The sequence below is a fragment of the Arvicola amphibius genome, chromosome 6 (genome assembly GCF_903992535.2).
Source record: "Arvicola amphibius chromosome 6, mArvAmp1.2, whole genome shotgun sequence".
Taxonomy (NCBI): Eukaryota; Metazoa; Chordata; class Mammalia; order Rodentia; family Cricetidae; genus Arvicola; species Arvicola amphibius.
The window spans coordinates 127,320,441-127,342,871 of NC_052052.2; the positions used below are offsets into that span (position 1 = coordinate 127,320,441).

General features: G+C 35.8%; 1 protein-coding gene across 1 annotated transcript; it reads left to right on the plus strand.

Moving 5' to 3' along the window:
* Positions 1-110: 110 nt before the first annotated feature.
* LOC119817111 (prolactin-8A9-like) lies at positions 111-21,417 on the plus strand. The gene is made up of 6 exons (XM_042055327.1): positions 111-204; positions 16,448-16,626; positions 17,464-17,502; positions 18,340-18,447; positions 20,194-20,373; positions 21,229-21,417. Exons 1-6 carry the CDS (start codon positions 111-113, stop codon positions 21,415-21,417), a joined length of 789 nt encoding a protein of 262 aa, XP_041911261.1.
* The last annotated feature ends 1,014 nt before the right edge of the window (positions 21,418-22,431 follow it).

Below are 22,431 nucleotides of genomic sequence, written 5' to 3' on the forward strand. Positions count from 1 at the left end.
AAGACCTTCTGCATCTCGGTATATTGCATGCCTGGAACAACCCTCTGCATCTCAGTATATAGCATGCCTAGAACAACCCTCTGTACCACTGACTGAAGGAACTCAATGCTATGCCAAAAGTTTCTGATGATCTATCACTAGGAGCTGAAGACACTGAGGTAAATAGCAAAGACTTTGAGGAGAACCATGAGGATGTTCAGCATGGTGAGCAGGCTTCTTCCTCTCCTCCTTTCCTTCTCGAATGATACGCTATCTGTGGAGAATGATAGCATTTGAAACATTTCTCTTTGCAAAATCAAATTTTATGCACAAAGTCTTACCTGCTAACCTTGCCACTAATTGATAAAGCCCTTCCTCACAGTCACTGGGGCTGTACCTTTCTTGGCAAAGTGAGCTATTCTCAACAATCTTATTACTAGCATCCCTGGGCTCTGTGCATCTTATTTGAGAAAACAGATACAAATAGCCCTTCCATTGTGCCTTGGACAAATATGTCTGTTTCTTTTGTCCTCTTTGTAACTTTTCACAAAATAATATGCTTTATCTAGAATAATTTTCATCTACGAAAGTATATGCTTGAGTATTACCACTAGTTTTATATGACTAGAAGGATATATGGTACTCAGGCTTAGACACATGAAAAGTCATGCTTCTGGCTGAGGATTTACATTAATAACATTATCTTAAGTATAATCCAATACTTCTCAGGGAAAATGACAACCAAATAAAAACAGTAATAGTAAGATTATGAATTTTGTCATTAGGTTCATCCTGGACTTGAAGGAAACGAAGACTACCCTGTCTGGTCAGAGCTTGCATCCTTACAATTGGCAGACGAAAACCATGCTTTTTTCCTCTTTATAAATTGACCTACTGCCTATGAGTTAACACATAAAGTTAACACTTATCTCAGACTCTTGAGGTGTGTGGATGTTCATGGTAACGTTTGCTACAACTTAGAGGGCTAATGTTCTTTAGTGATCCATTTTCAATAATTTTTGAGTGTGGGCTTGAGTGTAACATGTCTCCATAAAATCAAAACAGTGCTTTCTATATGTACATGTGTAAGGTCACAATTATTAATACCATCCATTCATTTAGTACTACACATATCAAAAGCATGGACTTTTTTCTAATAGAACAAATAAATGCTTGATTGACAAATGATGTGACTGACTTTTCCTACTTTCATTCAGGTCAAGCCTTAAAAATTTACATTGATGACTTAGAAAATCATAGAAAAGCAAAACACATTTTATTTCACAACAGTATTTTTCTCTAAAATCATATCAGGTAATAATCCTAGTAATTTTCAAGATCCTTAAACATTATTTGGGACATTGGATCCAGCTTGAGAGAGGAAACCAGACAGTCTTTGAGGAACTCAAATTTCCAAACACCAGCAGCACACGGATGTTTGGCTGCACAAAGTCAGTATTCCAGGTTTTACTGGTAGGAACTCATTCCCACTCTCCCCAAGCCCCCAGCTCCTTCACATACATAAGAGACTGTGAAAAGTCCTTAAATTCATACTCTCTACCTTGCAATTCTTCATTTAATAAAATATAAGTTTATTTTGAAATTAATAAAATGACAAGAAGAGGAAAGATGCCATTCTATAACTCTCCTGGGAGTGGAGAACTGTGTCAGGTTGCTCTTATACACATTTCCCATTACAGATAGTGAAAAATCTTTCATGGAACAGTCACTTTCCAAAGATTTCCAGTGGTAAGAGGTAAAACAGATATCATCTTTAAATGAGTAAAATAAGCAAAACTGAGAAATTTTCAGTTATTCTGGAATTCCATTATATTTTTTCTATTGATTCAGTCATTTCCTAATTGAAGTTATTGGCAAAACTTAACCTTTTGTCAGTTAAGATTTTCTCACTCTCTGTTTTTGTTTGAGTGTAAACTGTCTCCACCGGTATTTATGTTTGAATCCTTGAGCCTCAGTTATTTTCAGTGTTGGAAGTCTGTTGAAACTTGGGTCATAAGATCACAATTTAGTTTCCTCTAGGTGGCAACTGACTTTCCAGTGAGTCACTTTGGTGCTTTCCAAGGACACATATTGAGAGGATACAACAAGATGCAGTACATTAATAACCTTGCTGAACTTTCCTACCCACTACATAGTTCTGAGTTTTGCATTGTCCTTTCCATCCTTTGTGTAATGTTGGCTCAAGTTACATCCATAGTCTTCGAGAATGGTCCAAGTGATCTTTATGATGAATGGCCATGGGCGTTATCTTCATCGGGATTACTTGAGCAGTGAAGTAACAATAGCATTGAATCATTGCTATCTCTTCATTGGGGCCTCTAGGAGCTCCTGTTCATCTGGACATAAACTAGCATAGCAACTCAAATTCACTAGCACTCATCACCTGAGGAATGATGTAGTGTGGAGCTGATGGGCTGCGTTCCTGCTGCCCTGGCTCCTGCACGGCTACCTTTACACGCGAAATATCATCACACAAATTGTATTCTTTTAAATACTGCCTGGCCCATTATTTTCAGCCTCTTACTCACATCTTGATTAACCATATCTAATAATCTGTGTAGCACCATGAAGTGGTGCCTTACCGTTTAGTTTCTAGCATACGTCCATCTTGGGCTGGAGCTTCATTGCATCTGGCATCTCTCTGAGCAGAGGCATGGCAGTCTGCCTAACTTAGGAGAGGCGTGGCATCTTACTGATCCTTCTACCTCACTTCCTCTTCCTGTTCTGTCTACTCCACCCACCTAAGGGGCGGTCTATCAAATGGGCCAGGCAGTTTCTTTATTAGCCAATGAAATCAACTCAAACAGAAGACTCTCCCACATCATTTCCCCTTTTTCTGTTTAAACAATAAAAGAAAGGCTTTAACTTTAACATAGTAAAATTACATATAACAAAATAGTTATCAAGTAAGAATTAGTTACAATACTTATATCCATTTTATCTTTATCATAACAAAGGAAAACTTTAACTATCTATCCATTCTTCAACTCCATCAAAGACTCCAGAAGGATATAATATTACCTAAGTAAAGAAGAAGTAAGCAACTTACAAAACTCTAGAAATGACAGAGACATCTCGCTGCCTGGACAGTCACCCAAAATTCCTCTGTACCGTTGGGGCATCCATCTTCGGCCTTCAGGCCCATAGTTTCCAGCAGACATTTCCATAAAGCAGGAAATTTCAAAGACAGTTCAGTCACTATCTGCTGTGTCCTGCAGAATGTCTCGCAGACTCTTTCATGAATCAGGAACCCAGAAGGAACATCTCACCTATAGGCAAGTTCAGCAGTCCTCTCTCTGAGGGTTCTCTGTGTTCAGTTTATGCAATAGTCCAGGCAAGAGCAGTTTCTTGCCCAAATGGCTATCAAACTCCATAAGTATCCTCTTCGATGCCCATCTTCCTCTTTAAGTAGATTGGTGCTGCCAGGAGCTGACGTGTCTCATTGTCATGAAAAGCCTTAAGTTATTAAAACATCTAAAATGCGATATTCTGTAGTCTTTGAAAGATATGAAGAATGCCTATGTAACTTAAATATATCTCTATATAGCTAGAAAATATCACTAACATAACTACAAGTTTTACTAATATTGATAACTATCCATTAACAACCTATATACATTACATTTTTAAATGAACTACACAATCACAATACATTAATCAGTATCAGAAATACATATACATATAACAAAATTGACCTTAAATTTAAATCACTAAAGCCAAATCCATATCAATGCAAAATTACTCATCTCCATATTATATCCCCCTTTAAATGTAAAAGAACACTTATAAACAATATTTGGGAATATGGGCGCAGTTATTTCTCTCCAAACTGCTTCCTGCTGAATGGGGACGCTGTTAATCCGATCTTTTATGGTGTAAGCTGTGTACCATGTTCATCTCAGTCATCAGTTGCGTAAAGTAATTTTTTGAGGATGTTCACAACAACCTTCAGGAGGGCGTGGTCTATCATACCATATTGGGATATAAGCAATCCACAGGGTCTCATTTTCTGTAAAAACAAAAGAAACTCCTTTCCAAAGCATCATGTCCTTAGATCCAAATTTTAAAGTCAAGGTATTTTCAAAATATCTATTCTGGAATAGTTTAGCAGCATTTGTAAACAAATATCTTTTAGCAGCTGTTGCTCCTTCCTCAGCATTTAAACAATTCAAAGAGAGCATAATAGCATAGAGTATCAAGATTCTCTGTGTATTTTCCATCTTTATGTGGCTTTACTTTAACCTCTATTTCGTTTATTTTTACTTTTATTTTTTGAGACAGGTTCTCTATATATCTTTGTCCTGGAATAACTCTTTAGACCAGGCTGTCCTTGAACTCACAGATATCCACTGTCTCAGCCTGGGATTAAAGGTGTGTGCTACAACACTTTGAACTCACGGAGATCTGTCTGTCCCTGCCTCCCAGGCATTGGGATTAAAGGTGTGTGCTGCCACACCTTGAAGTCACAGAGGTCAATCTACCTCTGCCTCCCAAGTGTTGGGATTAAAGGTGTGTACCACCAAAACAAACTACTTCCTTTTTTTTCTTTTTCTTTTTCTTTTTTTTTGTTACTTTTAAGAACTTTAACCTTTAGCCTGCATATATTTTTAACACAGTGTAAACCACTTAGACATTTTCTTAGACTTTGAATTTTTCTTTTACTGTATATCTCTCTTTCTGACTACATGAGTCTTTACTTTACCAAACAATATCAGTAGGACTAAAGCCGTGACTTTAGCGGCTAGATCCAGCCCATTCCCTAGCTTTCCAGCCTCATGGCAGAGGTACCACAACTCTGTGGCGGTTCAAGGTCCCTGCCAGCAAGCAAGCTGCAACAGTGTTAAACAACACTCAAAAGCTCCATAGTCAGTACCGCTTGCTTGAAAGAGTCAGAGTTTGCCCTGGTAGGATGACCCAGAAAGCTGGCATTTTAAAACGACACAGCTTTTTTCCTGCTACGGCTGAAAACCGAAAAGCATGCAGTTAATTTTCATCAACAGCATTTAAGTGTTTCGTAGCAGGACCTCTTTTAGCTGCAGTGTTTTGCAGCTGAAGCTGACTGAGTCAGGAAGCCTCTCTTAGATGAGAGCGCTTGCTCAGACCCGAGAAATTGCTGTTACCAAGAAAACATGCTTTACTCTATTCTTTCCCAAGCTTTCTCAAGCTTTCTGCAGATTCGGTTATCCACGTGGGCGCCATTCTGTAGTGTGGAGCTGATGGGCTGCGTTCCTGCTGCCCTGGCTCCTGCACGGCTACCTTTACACGCGAAATATCATCACACAAATTGTATTCTTTTAAATACTGCCTGGCCCATTATTTTCAGCCTCTTACTCACATCTTGATTAACCCATATCTAATAATCTGTGTAGCACCATGAAGTGGTGCCTTACCGTTTAGTTTCTAGCATACGTCCATCTTGGGCTGGAGCTTCATTGCATCTGGCATCTCTCTGAGCAGAGGCATGGCAGTCTGCCTAACTTAGGAGAGGCGTGGCATCTTACTGATCCTTCTACCTCACTTCCTCTTCCTGTTCTGTCTACTCCACCCACCTAAGGGGCGGTCTATCAAATGGGCCAGGCAGTTTCTTTATTAGCCAATGAAATCAACTCAAACAGAAGACTCTCCCACATCAGAATGATATGCCATTCTTCCTTTCTTTCGAATCCCACATGTACTTTTGTCTGGGAACAATCTCCTTAGAGTCATTCACTCAGACATTCCTGAATAGCTCACTAATCCTAATAGTCATTCAATACAATTAGTCAGAACATCTGATATTTGACTTATTCAGTCTGCACAGTTATGATTAGTTGATGGGAGCTTAGCTTGTCAAATGTGACTAAGCCACCTAAGATAAGGACTCATCACACTGTCAGATGCCCCTAGAGGAAGGTGGGTTACCAGGTACTATTTCAAAGTATCAGAGATTTGCAAGGATTTCCAGACAGCAGGAGACCATGCAAACAGAATTCTAATGAACAGAAAATGGAAACAGTGTATGAAATGGAGAAAATAGAATGTTGGGGGAAGGAGCAAGGAAAAGCAAGACTCAATTAAAGCATATATTTAAAAAGCATGTTATGGGCCGGGCGGTGGTGGCACACGCCTTTAATCCCAGCACTCGGGAGGCAGAGGCAGGTGAATCTCTGAGTTCGAGGCCAGCCTGGTCTACAAGAGCTAGTTCCAGGACAGGCTCTAGAAACTACAGGGAAACCCTGTTTCAAAAAGCCAAAAAAAAAAAAAAAAAAAAAAAAAAAAAAAAAAAAACATGTTATGCTTTTATCCTATGGTAATGTTAGTATACTTTGTTGCTAACAATGATACTACAGGGTTAGGATACTAAACTTCATGATCACCTAAAACTACTTTAAGTTTTAGACCCTCATATAAAACTTTTTATATCATCTTCTCCTTCCATTTGCCTTTTTCTTGACATATGTGTTTTCTAGAAAGTTTCCTTGCATCAGAAGTACACCTTCCACCAACTAGTGGTGGCACACGCCTTTAATTCCAGAACTTGGGAGTTAGAGATAGGTGGATGTCAGTGAGTTTGTGGCCAGACTGGTCAACAAAGTGAGTTTTAGGACAGCCAGGACTATTATACAGAAAAATCCTGCCTCGAAAAAAAAAAAGAACCTCTTCTTCTTCCTTCATCCATTGGGTTGTTAGAGCTTTAGAGAGAACAAAACTAGATAACACTCCATGACAAAATTCAAGAAAAATTCTTGCTATGTAATAAAAATTCCTAATGGTTAAAAGATAACAGTTCAGGTGAAACCTATTGGATTCCTCATAGTCAGGCTCACTTGCACCTGAACCTGACTTCTCCCTGATTGTATTGATCTCTGCCTTTTAGAACGCATCCAAACACCATGCTTCAGAATGTCTCAGTTCCTCTACTTTCTCTTGAATATATTCAAAACTATTATTGCTCTGACATGATTCAAACTTTTCTTCAAAAGATGGGTGTGTATCATAAGATCAAAGGATGCTTTATATATGTTAGTTTTGGCTTCTCACCAGTCAGTTTATGCATGTATGATGATAACTAAACAGGGAGAAAATTCAGCAATGACTAACAATTCTAAAGTATGTAAATTTCACTGTATTATTTAAAGCATGGATTTTTGCTAACATTTAATCACTTGCGTATGATGGAGAAAGGCCTCTCTTCAAAAGTGACATACCAAATTTTTCAGAAAGACTTTTTTTTTATTTAAAAAAAGAAAGAAGTTATTATAGCCATATGTTTTACACAGAATCAGCAAAGAAGAATGAAAAATAATGTTTCAGAAGAATATAGCAGTCAACTGTCTCTAATGAGAGCATTTGTAGTTGCTTCTACGGAATTCAACATAAAGTAACATTGGAGTTAAATTAAAAAGTAATCGTTTTATTGTAGGAATAGGAGCCATGATACCAAAACAGAAAGAAACACAGTCCACAAACTGAAGCTTTAAAATGTCATGTCATGGGCGCTACAAATACCAAAAAATAAAAAAAATAATAATAAATAAATAAATAAATAAATAAATAAATAAATAAATAAATAAAAGAATAAAAAAGAAATGGCGGCTGGTAGTTTTAGCTGAACTTGGATAAAGTGTTAGGCACTTCACTAATTACTTCACTAATGTCAGAGTAGTGGATACTGCTAAATAAAGAAAATATGAACAAAAACTATTAGCAAAGAAATTACATCTTTCAAGGCCTCAGAGTTCTGATGGATTAATGAAATGCTGATTTATCAAATAAAGGAAGAAAATGTATTCATCAATTCATTTTCAGTATTCCTATAACACATGCATACTCTGACTTTTATAAAGAGGAGGTGAATTTTATTATAATACATTAGTAAGCAATCAATGTTTAAGTTTTTTGTAGATATTCCTATAGAGTAAGAAATGTGAACCCCTGACGCTAAAAACCTTTCCACCATTGACAGTGATAGCTATCAGTTTTGCGTTGTATGACAACAATACAAGGTACTAGAAAGGAAGATAGCTGGAATTTGATGATATACCTAGAATATATGTGATCATGGGCTAGAGGGAATTTTGGAATGCAGAAGTGGTAGAAGAAGGCAGGTAAGCTAGCATTTATATTCAATGCTGACTATATAAAAGAAACTCATCAAGGACTCTCCAATGCAGAAGAAATCAAGGCAGCCATCAGCAGCCCATGGCTCAACAGTGGAAGATGGCACATGGGAATGACAAAAGATCTTCAGAGAATAAGAATAGGTACAAAAGCAAATGAGGGGGAAATCCATGAGTTTAAGATGAGGTCAGTTACCCTTATGGCCAGTTGCTCATGAACTTTATTTTCCAATATGAGCCAAATTTACCAAAATATTATAACATAAAACATCATTAAGCTGAACTTAATCAAATGGTACTTTTACGTATGTACTGTACAGGATGAAAAGACTTATCATTGTTAAGCAATAAGTGACAGAAGTCACTATCTTCCTTATTCCTCATTGGATTTGAATAGCACACAAGAACTATCTATTCTCTTTAATTTGTGTCCAACTTTACAATACATTGTGCAACACTTTGTATCTGCAGGAATTTCCAAAAGTCCCTGTATTAAAACTGTGGCACTACAGCAAGGTGGTAAAAATTTAGGAAATAGAACCTGGTAGAAAGAAGTTGTATCAATGATTATATACTTTGAAAAAGATATTGAAATCCTCCTCTCTTCTTCCCCCTCTCTCTTATTCCTGACCACAGATATTCAAATTGGTTACATCTACCCACTGATCTCATCATAATATCCTGTGTTGTCACAGGACGAAGTGACTATTGACTAAACCCTTGGAAACTATAAAACAAAATTAACTTTTTCTCCATTTAAGATGATTTTCTTGGGTATTTTGTCACAGCAATGGAAAGTTGCTAACCCAATATTTTGAGAAGTCACCACTGATTGGATCATCCCTTTATATGTTAGTATCAAATGATGAATGAATATCAAATAATTACACTTATCTATCACTTAAAGAGTACTCATATTTAATACTTGTTGACTGTATACATTCTAATATTATGGAAAGAAAAGCTCAGTGGCAGAATTTATCTTTATAGCAATTTTCAAAAATACTTTACAAGCAGCAAAATAGTTCTTCTGTATGAAAAACAATCTGTCACAATCATAATTGATTTAGCTAGTAGAGATAGAAAAGGAAAAACATTAGGAGCAATTTATAAACTCCCATATTTCCATTAATGGTGCTCCAAATATGGCAGGATACACTAACCCTGAAATGGACATTTGCAAAGGAACAAAACATTTGAAATTTTTTTAAATTATTATTAATTTATTTATATTTCTTGAGATTATGACTATATCATTTCCTCATCCCTTTCCTTTCTTCATATCCTCCTACATATACTTTGTTGCTCTATTTCAAATTTGTGGTCTCTTTTCCTTCATCAATTGTTGTTATATATATATTGTACATACATACGTATTCCTAGGTAAATAAATAAAATCTGTTCAATATGCATAATGTCACTTATACGTATGTTTCCTTTGATGTTGGAAACCATTTCATGTGTTCTTACATGGAGAAGGCTATTTCTCATCTCTCAAAATTCCATAGTAGCCTATAGACCTTTGTGTAAGGTTGAGGTCTCCTGGGTTTTCCTCATTTCTACATTAATGTTTCATTGTACAATTAACCCATTTATATTTTAAGGGAAAATACAAATTTACTTTTTTAAAAATCTATTTTAATATATAAAATACCTTAATGCAGTTCTCAAATTTTTTGACACATTTAAAACTTTGTTTCTTTTCTATATTTCCTTTCTTTAGATTTTTAATTAGGCAATTAGTACAGAAGTAAAAATTGATAATGAATAAGTGATAAGAAGAGTACATATTTTACAAGCATGTCCCGGTAGGGATTATAGTACCAATAGAGGACCCAACAGAGCCTAATTTGAGTAATGTCTGCAGTGAGTTCTGGTGTGGACTGCATTGCTAAGCTTATTTATCTTGACAGACTTAAAAATAGTTCAGCAATCTAAGGCTAAGAACTACTTATCTTGGTCAATTTTACTATGGCAAATAAAGTAAAAAAAAATTATATTAAAACAAATAAATATTCTGTAACTGTTTTTTTTTAGTGTTTTATTCTATCACATTAGTTTTCAAAACTTAAGGCCTGTATCAGTAGACCTATATTTTTTGTAGAGATTGTACACAGTGTTCTAGGACCTAAACCAATTATATAAAATCCATATGACTATCAGGACCAAACTGCCTATGATTGTTACTCCTGTTCTGGGAAGGTGGAGATAAAGGGATTCCTGGGGCTTGTAGTTGATCAGTGTATCCAAGCAATGAACCCTATGTTCAGTGAAATAGCCTCTCTTAAAAATAGGACAGAGTGATTGAGGAAGTCATTCAGTATAGGCCTTCTGATGTGTATGTATGTATGTATGCATGTATGTACATATGTATATAATTGTACATATATATGTACAATCACACATCTAGGTACACACATAATACATAAATATATATACCTGAACATATATACATACACATGTTTATGTCATACACACATGGAAACACATAGACACAAATACACACATACAGACGCACAGAAAAACAAACACTGACTTACTTATCACATTTATGTGATAAAATTCTCTGGAAGAAGCTGCTTAAGGAGGAAAGAGTTTATTTCTCGTTCACTTCTAGGCATCTCAGGATTAGGAGGACTTGTATTTCTGAATGCATTCCAACTCATGGCTTACAAATATGTTATTCTCATCCCTTGTTCCCCTGAGACTTCTACTCTGCCGCTGTTTATATTTTTCTAAAGGACAAATGGCCCGTGTACCTACCCACCTCAGAGCACTATTTCTGTATTTGTTGTCTTACCTTTCCTAAAAAGCATCTAAGGTTCTTGAAGTAGGGTCTTCCACTTCTTTCCTTATTGATGGGTACCCATCAACAACTGCGAAAGTGCCAAGTATAGTGACCAGAGAACCCACATGAATAGAGGGGCATTAGTAGCAGACTGTGTTGACCTGTAAAATGGGGAAATGGGAGTTATTGTTATTGTCTGTAAGATTTTCTTTGCTTAATCTTAGTTTAGAGTAATTTTTTCTTTGCAGTGTGAGCATGGACTACATTTTGAGATAATACTTCTCTCTGAGTATCTGTGTGTGTGTGTGTATATATATATATATATATATATTTATATATGTGTGTGTGTGTGTATATGTATATGTATATGTATGTATATGTGTTTGTCTGTATGAGTGCATTACGAGGTGGGGGCAGAACATGAATAGATGTTTGTGATAGTGACTATTGAAAACTTCACAAAATCTAGAATTGGAAAATGTAGCAGAAAAACAATTCCCAAATAAAGGGAAAGTCACCAGACTCCAAACACCCAAGAGGCTTTTAGAAGACAAAATAGATGAGAAGAGAATAAAACTTTCTACTGAACATTGTAGTCAGGTAGCTGTGATGTTAAGAATCTTCACTTAGACAGAGTAAGACTCAAGTAGAAAACTTGTGTTTGAGCATGGCAATATTATCCCCTTGACTTTATCAGGCAATTTTAGATCTCAAGTCATGCATCCCTGAAAAATACATTCACTTTGTGAAAAGAGATGACAGTCTAGTCTTCAAAATTTTGACCTAAGTGTTTGATTATATCTCTTCTTCAACCATGACTGAGCATGAGACTACACTTTCGGTAGAAAGGGTAGAATATAAGTGACTGGAACATGATTTAAATATCATTTAAAAAGTGCTAATACAGTTGATACAGGAAAGGAAATAAGTTGAGAACAGGGCTCAGGGGAGGTCAATTGTGGGAAGATTTGCACTCTGACCAATCTAGGATTTGCAGTGGAAATGCTGAACACATAAAAGATGTGCTGGTTATGAGCAAACGAAAAGCTATAAACTGAGTAACAGTCCTCCATAGGGTAGAAAACAAGGGAAAACTGAACTCCCATCTGCAGCACATAGAATTCTCAGAGGGAGGGACAGCCTGTCAGATAAAATCAGCAGGTTGGCCAATATTGCCTTTGAGCAAGGGAGGGCAGTACAGAGGACCTGAGGACATCTCAAAGGACTCTTAAAGGAAAGGCATATTGCTTTTTCTCAATTTGCCTAGTAGACTAGACTCCATGGCTTTCTAAAATCATTGTGGACTAAAGTCAGCACTATTAGGAGGAGGAGATAGATTAGTGAACATAAAAATGATACTGCTTGCCCTAGGAGTAGGCAATTAGCTCCGCATCAGAGAGTACTCTGTGTGCAGTTCTCTCATGTAGATAGGAACGCTGGACGTGAGTGTGCAACAGGGACACAAGCTACAAAGCGGGGTGTGAGTGTTCTCTGGAACTTGTGAAATTTATGTCAAACTTATATGGTTGAGAAAAGGGGAGTTTGTAGGGAGGAGATTACTCATGCAGACCTGGACCCTTCCCTAAAACACTTGGCATACAGAGAGCTCCATGGCCTAGGGCCAAATAAGAGACTCTCCAAAGGTGGAACACATCTGGAGGGGCAAGATGTTTTTCAGGTCTGAATGTTTGTTGCTTCACTTTGGCCATTAGTCGGATAGCATCTCTTTCTAATCATATGTCAGAGTTCCAGGTGGAGCATCCCAAACAGTTCATGGAGCTGTATGGAGACTGTAGGATTGAAAAGGAAGTAATGATGCCATCTACGCCACTCTACAAAATCATGTACTTTGGAAGAAACAACTGATATATGCTTGAGGATTTATACTGTATAGCACCAATGTTAAGAAGTGATTAGTGTCCATGTAGATGCAGAATCAGGAAGTGAATATATGTTTTCTTGAAACAGATAACCTTAGGTCTATGGAAATTAAAGTCTGCAAAACTTCCATTGCATAAATCCAACCTCTATACACTTTACTCATTTGAGAGAGAATCTGAAAGAATATTAAAGATAACAGTTACGGAATCTATAGGAGTGTACATGCATAAAAAAGAAAGGGATTCCTGAGAACCACTGGATTATTGTATTAAATCCCTGAGATCAGGGAGAGTTACTGTTCTAAAAGATATTGGACAGTCTGGTTTCCAAGCTCCCTCACACCATTCTTACAGCTATATCTCTTCTTGAACATGCACCAGAACTAACTGATTGGCCTAACTTTTTAGGCAGCAAACACACTGTTTTAAGAATATGACAAAATTTGGTTGGCACTATGGTAGAAGATCCTTGTGTGTCAATTGGCTGTCAGAGTCTGGAAGCTACTATGGAGTTGTCTTTTTTTTTGTTTTTTTGTTTTTTGTTTTTTGTTTTTTGTTTTTGTTTTTTTTTTTTGTTTGTTTTTCGAGACAGGGTTTTTCTGCAGCTTTTTTAGAGCCTGTCCTGGAACTAGCTCTTGTAGACCAGGCTGGCCTCGAACTCACAGAGATCCGCCTGCCTCTGCCTCCCGAGTGCTGGAATTAAAGGCGTGCACCACCACCGCCCGGCTGGAGTTGTCTTTTGAAGAATTGTCCAGTGATACTTTGGCTCAAGTACTAATGCTAGCAGCAAAAATACAAAACTATACTCATTAGGGAAATAGTGGCACATATGGTTTTGGAGGCAATGAACAAACCTGATATGATTAAGTCCAACGCTAAGGAAATAAACCACATTTTGTATTTTAAGCCAATGCACAATCATTTACTTGAGAAGTCATAGACTCTCAAGAGGAGTTAAAGATGTCTGTTAAATATATTTGATGTCTTTCAAAATGACTTCTAAACATCTAATTTAGTCATGTAGATTACTATGTCAGTTTAGTTCAAAGAGAAACACTCTTCACAGTAGTCAGATATTTCTGGCAGAGATTCACAATAACACTACTGATAATTTACTAATGTTATGGCATGATGGTCAAATATTAAATAAAGATTCCCTCTTTGTCTATAAACATTGTAAAAGAGATGATATAAAGAATGTACTGTCTAAGGAGGGGGTCGTAATTATGAACAACAGTTTCCTCCTGATCTGACAGGATCATCTGTCATCAGGCAGCCGAGATGGCTTCAGAGATATCAAAAACAATTTGGACAAGAATCAACACGTAGAAAAGAAGTGAAAAAAAATCCAGACTCAGATAAGTATGTGGTAATAAAACTGCTTGCATTCCCTGAAGATAGACAGATGTAGTTCACTAATGAAGGATTCTCCATGTGACTTCTTGTTGTCCAGTGACTTTGCATGCCCTTGGGGCTATCAACTAGTATATATAGGAGGAGGGAACTAGCTGAATGTATCACTCCAGTGAGCCAGTTCTCCAGAGACAGCACTCCTCCTCTTTGGGAACTTCTCGGAGATGGAACGGCCCTTGAGTCAACTTCATGTCTGTAAGTAAACTTGCCCCTATGTATCTCTAAGTAAAATATTCAGTTCAGTTCTTCAATGAGTTTGCTTTATTGGATATCTTTCTTTGAAATCTTTGGTGTTTTATCTGGTATGAAGAGATGTTTGTTAATAGGTTTCCAGAAGACTCAGCATAGACTTTCTAAGATCCTTTAAAATTACTTGACTTGAAAGCAACTGTACAGGGAATAAGTGACAATTAGATCAGTATTATCAACATCTTTCACCTTGACACATGTTACAAGTGTTCAGGGATAAGCTGTGTTATCTCTATTGAAGTGAGAGAAGGGCAGTGTTACTGGAATCCAATGAGTAGAAATATGGGGAACATTAAACAACTTCCAATGCATAGGGCATCTTCCAGGAAAAAAATAATACCGCTCAAAAGGAAAATGTTTTATATTTAGGAAAATTGGAAATTATCTACATTGTAAAGTCAGTATGTCCAATTCGTCTTATCTCAAGGCAGAAGAAGCAGAATTTTTATCCAGTGTATTGTTATAAGAGTTTTCACGTTGGAATAAATCTAAAGAATCTTTAAGTTCAGAAACCTGAAGTGGACAAATGGCAGATTGTGACTTGCATTCTTTTTCAGTTTAGCACAAGTCAAATAACATCATAAAAAGAAGAGTAAAGAGTGTGGACCGAGTGTCATATTTTGTAGGTGATATTTTGTAGAAAAATGGGGATATCGTTTGAAATAAAATAGGAAGATATCTTTACATTTTTGAGAATTAGATGTAGAATATTGTATTATTTCATTCTTCTAACTCTTCAACAACCTTTTCCTATGATTCCTAAAGTTTAGGGCCATTTTTCTTTAATTATCATATTTGCAATTATGCATAGATATAAAGATAGAAACATCCTGTTGAATCCATTTAGTGTCAGTCAGTTGTCTATGAATTCAGAGCAGAACATTGATATTACATCAGCAAAGGACATTTTCCGTAATGTCCTTTTCTATTGACCTCTAGCTTTTATATTGATTCTTCTTCCTCTGCTTATGTTCCTTCAGCCTTAGGTTTTGGCCTTGTATTGTACTGCTTAATGAGTGGAAATTTTTAGATTGAAGTCAATCCTGATCACTGTCAAAACTTTTAAATGTGAGTGTTTCAGAGAGCAAAGACAGTAGTGCAAATCATCTTCTAGAGCTTCTATTATAATGTCCCAATGACAAAATTTATCATTACAAAGATTGGCAATTAGCTCTGAGAAAACTAAGTCTCAGAAAATGGGACTATGTTTTCTGCAAGAGAAATGCGTGGTGTGAACCAATGGGTGATCTTTCTTTGATCAAAAGAACAAAATCCTGATGGTTGGTGTCCTGCTTTCACCATTAGCCAATTATAAGCCATTAAGAAAATCATTAAGTCATGTAAGCCTTTTCCTTCATAAATACATTCACATTACAATCATGACAATGTAATCTATTTACTCAGAGAATTGTGATGAAGATTAACTTTAAAAAAATAATCTAAAGCTTTTGATGAATTAGTATTCTGTTGAAGTTTTACCATAAATTAGCAATTCCGAGATAACATCACTTTTAGGACAGCATTTCTTCATCTTCTGTATGAACAGGCATCATGTGTTATGATATAGCATGTAGAGAAAGCAAACAGAGAAGCTGTGTGGTCCTTGTCTCGTCATTTTCCAAAATGCTGATATAAGGCATGAAGATTAAAAATTACAAATTCTTCACGTGTTTGGTAACTCATAATGAGCTTAAACTCCAAAGACACTAAACCATCTAAAGGGAATGATTTAAAAATACTAGTTGAGAGTGAAATTCAGTTCCAGACATTTGTAAAATCCAGAATCACTTCAGGAAACAATACAAAATAATGGAAAGCCACCTATCTCTCAAACTATTATACAGGAAAATATAATTAACTGCTAAAGTATTCAGGTGATTTTATCTGTCATTCCAGATATTCAATATCAAGTCTTGCAATAGAGAAATCTTTGCCCAGATAAACCTCTTGTGAAGTGGTTGAAGTTTGAAAAACTCATATTACTGCATCATCCCTAAGTGACTCTTGTTTCTATGTAGCAGGGACACTCTTGCTGCTGCTGTTGTCGAGCCTACTCCTATGGGAGAAAGCTGCATCAGTTCCCGAGTGTCACACAGAAGTGGGAGGCTGCTGGGAGCCGCTTGTGGAAACCTTTAACAATGCCATCAAACGAGTAGAAACCATCCGGGATGTGGCTGAGGAAATGCATCAAGAGTTTGTAAGTACCTTAACCTTCATGCTAATGTCTGAACTGCACTAGGAACTGAGACACTGTCATGACACAAATATTAGAAAATAAGTTTCTAAAGGACTTGTATTAGTAAAGAAAGCACCAACTACTGAAACACGGACAGGGTCAAAGAGATAGTTTCATGAAATTTCAAAGAATCTAATGGTATTTTTTATATTTCCTCTGATTTTATTTCTCTTAAAAAATAAAAATATAAGGTAGAAACTCTTAATATGTGCTTGGGTAAGATACTCATTTTCTTATATTTCATTCAGGATCACAAATTTGTATTGTTCATCCTCATTTAGCACTGTATAAATGGACATTGCAGTAAAATATGTATTTGGAACAGAGATAACCTAATGCATGTGAAAAGGCAAGAAAGAGAGAAGGGATGAAGGAAGAAGTAGAGAGTGAGAGGAAAGGAAGGAGGGGAGAGAAAGAAGAAGAAGGAGGAGGAGGAGGAGGAGAGAGAAAAAGAGAGAAGGAGAGAGAGAGAGAGAGAGAGAGAGAGAGAGAGAGAGAGAGAGAGAGAGAGAGAGAGAGAAGAGAGCTTTTCAGTAAGCCCCTAAATACTAGAATTGTGGTTTAAAGATTTTCATTGCTAGTCTTTGTTCAATATCATGGCAGAATTAGAAGTGGTTTCTTCTGTTTCTTTCTGATTGCTACAAGTCATTCATTTTTCAAGGTCAGAAAACACAAAGAGAAAATAGGCAAACCTTCAGTATGATGGACATCAAGCGAATATGTCTGTTTGCAATAAACATGTACTCATGCTGGTTTTTTATTGACTAGATATTATTTTTTTCCCTTAACATGACTCAGTTCTACAGTGAATTCTCTTCCAGTACATTTAAATCTCTGGTAAGTACCCTACTTCTTTCCAGCTACTTCCCCAAAGGAGACCATGCCAATGATCTCAAGTTAGATGAGAAAGCCTTACACTGAATTTTTACGTTCAGTTCTGAAGTGACAGTTTTTCTACATCTTAGCCTTCATAATAGTCTATTAACCTTTCTTGAATTAGCTGATTATTAGAAAAAGTAAGATATCATAAATTTATATTTAAGTAAACTTAATATATAATTGATAATGCAATGAATAATAAAACACATGAACATTAATTGTTTTGTATATTTTGATTCTTCATTGTTTAGAGTTTCCTACAAAATACTCTTTCATGTGTAATTTTGTTACAATGAATACAATTTTATTCTAAAAGTATAATAAAATTTTTACTACACAGCTATATGTATTCAATGTTAATTGAATAAGTTTGAAATTCTGATGGCTGGGTAATGAAATTTCAATATTTACTGACAGAAAATAGGAATATTAATAAATATGTGTTATGGTTTGCTGCTGAAATACTAGAGAAAGATAATAATTAAAACACTTAGTTCTTGATAAATTTGTTCCTTTTTATGTTTTCCTTCCAAATAGTAACTTTTAGGAAGAGTAGGAAGACAGGCAAATAAAAGATGAGTTAAAAGGTTCAAAAGTTAGCGAACTGTCAAATTAAGCTGCAGATCCAATAGACACAGTATTAAGTGATGGGCACTTTCTTAATTCTTTAATTTTTGTTTCTATGAAGTAATTATTGTTAAAAATTACACATACATCAAAATGCATAAATTATTCTTGTCATGAAGTCATTTCTATAATTTCTGAACTCTCATTGAAGTTTGTTTATACCTGCAGCTTGAACTAATGATGAAGAGGAATCCAGCTGTTCTCAGGGCCAGACTACACTGCCACTCTAATGCCACAATACATCCAGATGGGAGAACTGAACCAACAAATATCAAGGTGAGTCTTCATCTTGGGTTTTTCAATAAACATCAGAAGCGATACAGTGGGATTTTGGTGCGACAGTTGCTTCAGCCATTATGACAGATGCAGTAATCATGCATGAAGAAAACAATGGAGTTAAAGTATGTTAAAAATTACATTATACTGCCATTAAATTATAAATAAAATCAAATAACTAATAACAGTGTAGCAGATTCTTAAATAGTCCATTTAGAGGATGGCATTTTATCAATGTCTTGCCACTGAAATTTCGCTCACTATTTTTTAGGACACTTTGAGCTACACTGGCTACTTGTGTTTATAAACTCACTTTTACTTGTGTGACGATAATGTAGCTATCTTTATTATATATTGCTGATGGGGTCCTCATTGTGACATTCTACATTGCTAAACACTACACCTACTCTATTTTCAAATCTGTCTTGGTTCTAATACCATTCTTACCTCTCTCATCCCTCTGTTATTCTCTACGCCTTAACTGAAAGGCAGATGAGCAGAATAGTCCTGTAAATACAATTATATGTTTCTTAGGATGTAACAAAGTTCCAATTCATAATGAGAATGTCCACATATTACAGCAGTTTTATTTTATGATAACGATCATCTCCTCATCTCCTTACAATAGCAAATCTGAATATTATTTAAATTTAATATTTTATGACAACAATGTGGAAAATAGGACAGAGATATAAAGGAAATGCTTTTTAAAAGCCACAGTATTGCTAAGCATATCGAAAAGCATTCTCTTAGCATTTCTGTATTTGAAACTTGCCAAAAATTAACAGAAGGTGATATTAAATGTAAAAAAAGGAAAGGAAGGTTTTGAAAAATTGTATTTACACTTGTATGAAAATTAAGAATTCAAGTGTGCACTTCATCAAACCACAGATCTCAATCTTAGCCACATAAGATCATGCTCACATGTGTTGCCATCACCAGTTGCCTGCTCCTTTTCTTAATGCCCTTTACATCTTTCTATTGTAATAAATAGGCTCTAGTCTACTCTCATTTTCATGACCATGGGAGATACTAGCAAACCTCAATACAGAAATAGTTTAAATCAGATAAGAACATTAAATACTGGAGGGGCAAATTTCTGTTGTGATTCTCATTGATTCTGCTATTAAACCCAATGTTCTTCATATATACACACTTCTTCACCTGTACATACCAACAAATATCCCACTATCTCAGAGGCAAGCAGACAGCACATAATAAGTACCATGCTGTTCACTCTTTCCTTGTTCTGTTGTCTTAAATTCACCTAGAAATCATAAATGAGTGCATTAATGAGTGAATGATTTATTGATGTGTAGTAATCCCCGAGTGTAAATTATTTGAGTCACTTTTCTCTGGCTGGTGGCCTCTATCTTTCCTGAGTCAAATTTTATTGGCCTCTATTTAGTCACAGCAGGACCTGGTTTACCAATTGATAAGCAAAATAACCAAACAATAAAGATCTCAATTGGAAGTCAGCTGTTCGAATTTCATAGGGAAAACAAACATGATGGCATAACCTCTGAAAAGTGCCTATTTATAAGTGTGATAATTTGTTTTGTTTTGTAGACAATAGACTAATTGCTTAAATTTTATATTGCCACACTCTGTAACATCTATACAAGATGCAAGATACATAAATAGTAAAAACATGTTTGAGTTCAGTTTCTTTCCATAAGCTTTACAAGCAACTCACTTGCTGTATTGAAATTATTTTAAGTCAATGGTTCTATTGTGTTTTCTTAGACCAAAAAATATTTGAAATCATTGATTCATTATCTGGGTGCCTGGAGCAGGCCTCTATACCATCTCATGATTGAACTGAGTGCCATGAAAAATGTCCCTGAAAGTATAATTTCAAAAGCCAAGATTCTTGAAGAGAACAACAGAGAACTCCTGGATGACCTTCGGTGGATACTCACCAAGGTAAGCAATTTTCTGTTAGTTATTCTCATTCATAAAAGAGGTAGGTTGCATAATTTTTTAAAAATATTCTGCAATAGCCTACTTTGCCAGAATGAAACGTAGGTATCTCATCTTTTGTTTAGTCTTCCCCTAAGATATTGATTCTCAACATGTAGGTCATGAACCCTTTGGGTTTCCAATGACATCTTCACAGGGGTCACTTAAGACCATTGGAAAATGTGGAGTTATATTATGATTCATTCAAACAGTAGCAAAATCACAGCTTGACCTAGAAACAAAAATAATTTTATGGTTGGAGATCACCATAACATAACATATGTTAGGGGACACCTTTCCCAGGAGGAAGAGAAGGAGCTCAGCTCTTCCCACAGTCATCCCTGTGTTCTATATATTAAGTCACCATCTGATCTTCATCACATGTGAAGTTTATAAACACAAACTACATGGAGTGTAGATTTAGTTGAAAAGCATAAAAGAATAGGGCTATGTAACAGCATCTATGAAATAGAGAGAACACACAAAACTTTCCTGAGTGAGAAACTGATCACCACCCCATCCACTGTCCAAAAGTCAAAAACAAACTTCCTACCTTTCCTCTGTTTGTTTCTGAAGGGGAATTCCTTCATCTGCAATCAATTACATGTTAGGGCAAATGCACATACATGAGTTTTAATCATAGTTTTTACAAGGCCATCTGCTTAGGGGTCTCCTGGCCAAGATAAATGAAAATCCATACCTTTGATGGAAGCATTATTTCTGTATGTATTTCTGTGGTGATTAAGCATGTAAGAAGCAAGGAGAAAGAAACATTACTAATATAATCAACAATAAACTTACTATCATTTTGATTTTTAGGCATTTCCTACAGCAAAGATAAAGGAAAAAGATCCTGTCTGGGACTATCTTCCATCCTTGAAATCAAATGACAAACTGAATAAATTTTTGGCAATGTTTAACCTTTCCTACTGCCTGCGCACAGATATATTCCACACTGTAGGTCATCTGAGAACACTGAAGTGTCGAATAACTGGGAAAGACTGCTAAGTGCTCATCTACCCTGTCTTCTTTGAAGATGGTCTATAACAGTCCATTGCCAAGAAGTTTCTTTTAATGTTATACCTTGTGAATGCATGTGCGCATTTAATAGCCGCTTTTTGAAAAATAAAAACATTCTCATTCTTAAATCTAAAAAGACTATTTGTCTTTTGTTCATTGAATAAAATATTTATCATATTAAAGTTAAGTTGCCCCAATCAAATTCAGCAGAAATAATAGATGTTAAGTATGCAAAAAACATTCATGACTTACTTCACAGGAAAGTAATGAAGCTCAAGTTACTCAAGCAAAGTGTAAAACTCTCAATTAAATAATCTATGTACTATAAAAGAAATGTAAATTTTATAATGCTTCATGAAGCTGGACTGTCCTTAGGAAATAATGTTCACTGCGGAAGCATAGCCAAGACAATACAATTGCTGTGTGATTCCACAGTCTAAAGACAATTTGGGAGGAAGCAGAGCAAGAAGTAGATACAAAAGAGATATAACAAATCCATGAATGGAATGTCCAGTCAATTTTAAAAATTAAAAATTGCTTTAGGATGCAGATGTCAGTTGCTCAAGATCTCTTCATTGTGTCCCACTATATATTTGCTTCTCCATTACATGATCATAGGTGTGTTCTGCAGGTTTTCATTTCTCTATATCAAACACGCCATTCTTTGCTCTATGTTCATTTTATTTGAACTAGATATATTCTTCATATAATCTGTGTCTTAAATTCATAGTCATTTTGAGATGTTGATTCCCTAGGAATATATGCATAGAACTCTGATGAAGCAATAAGTTGCCTTTCTTCCTGCTCAAGATAGGGAACTTTTAACTTTCCATTATCAACAACTATTTTTTATTCTGTTCCAATTATACCCTAAATGTTGTGGTAAGCTGTGATTTGATATTTTTGAGTCTAGGACCTCTTAAAATTTCCTCTCTGGTTGGTTCAGTACATGAACAGAAAATAATTCATCCTCCATGTACTCGCCTGGATTATGAAGTTTTT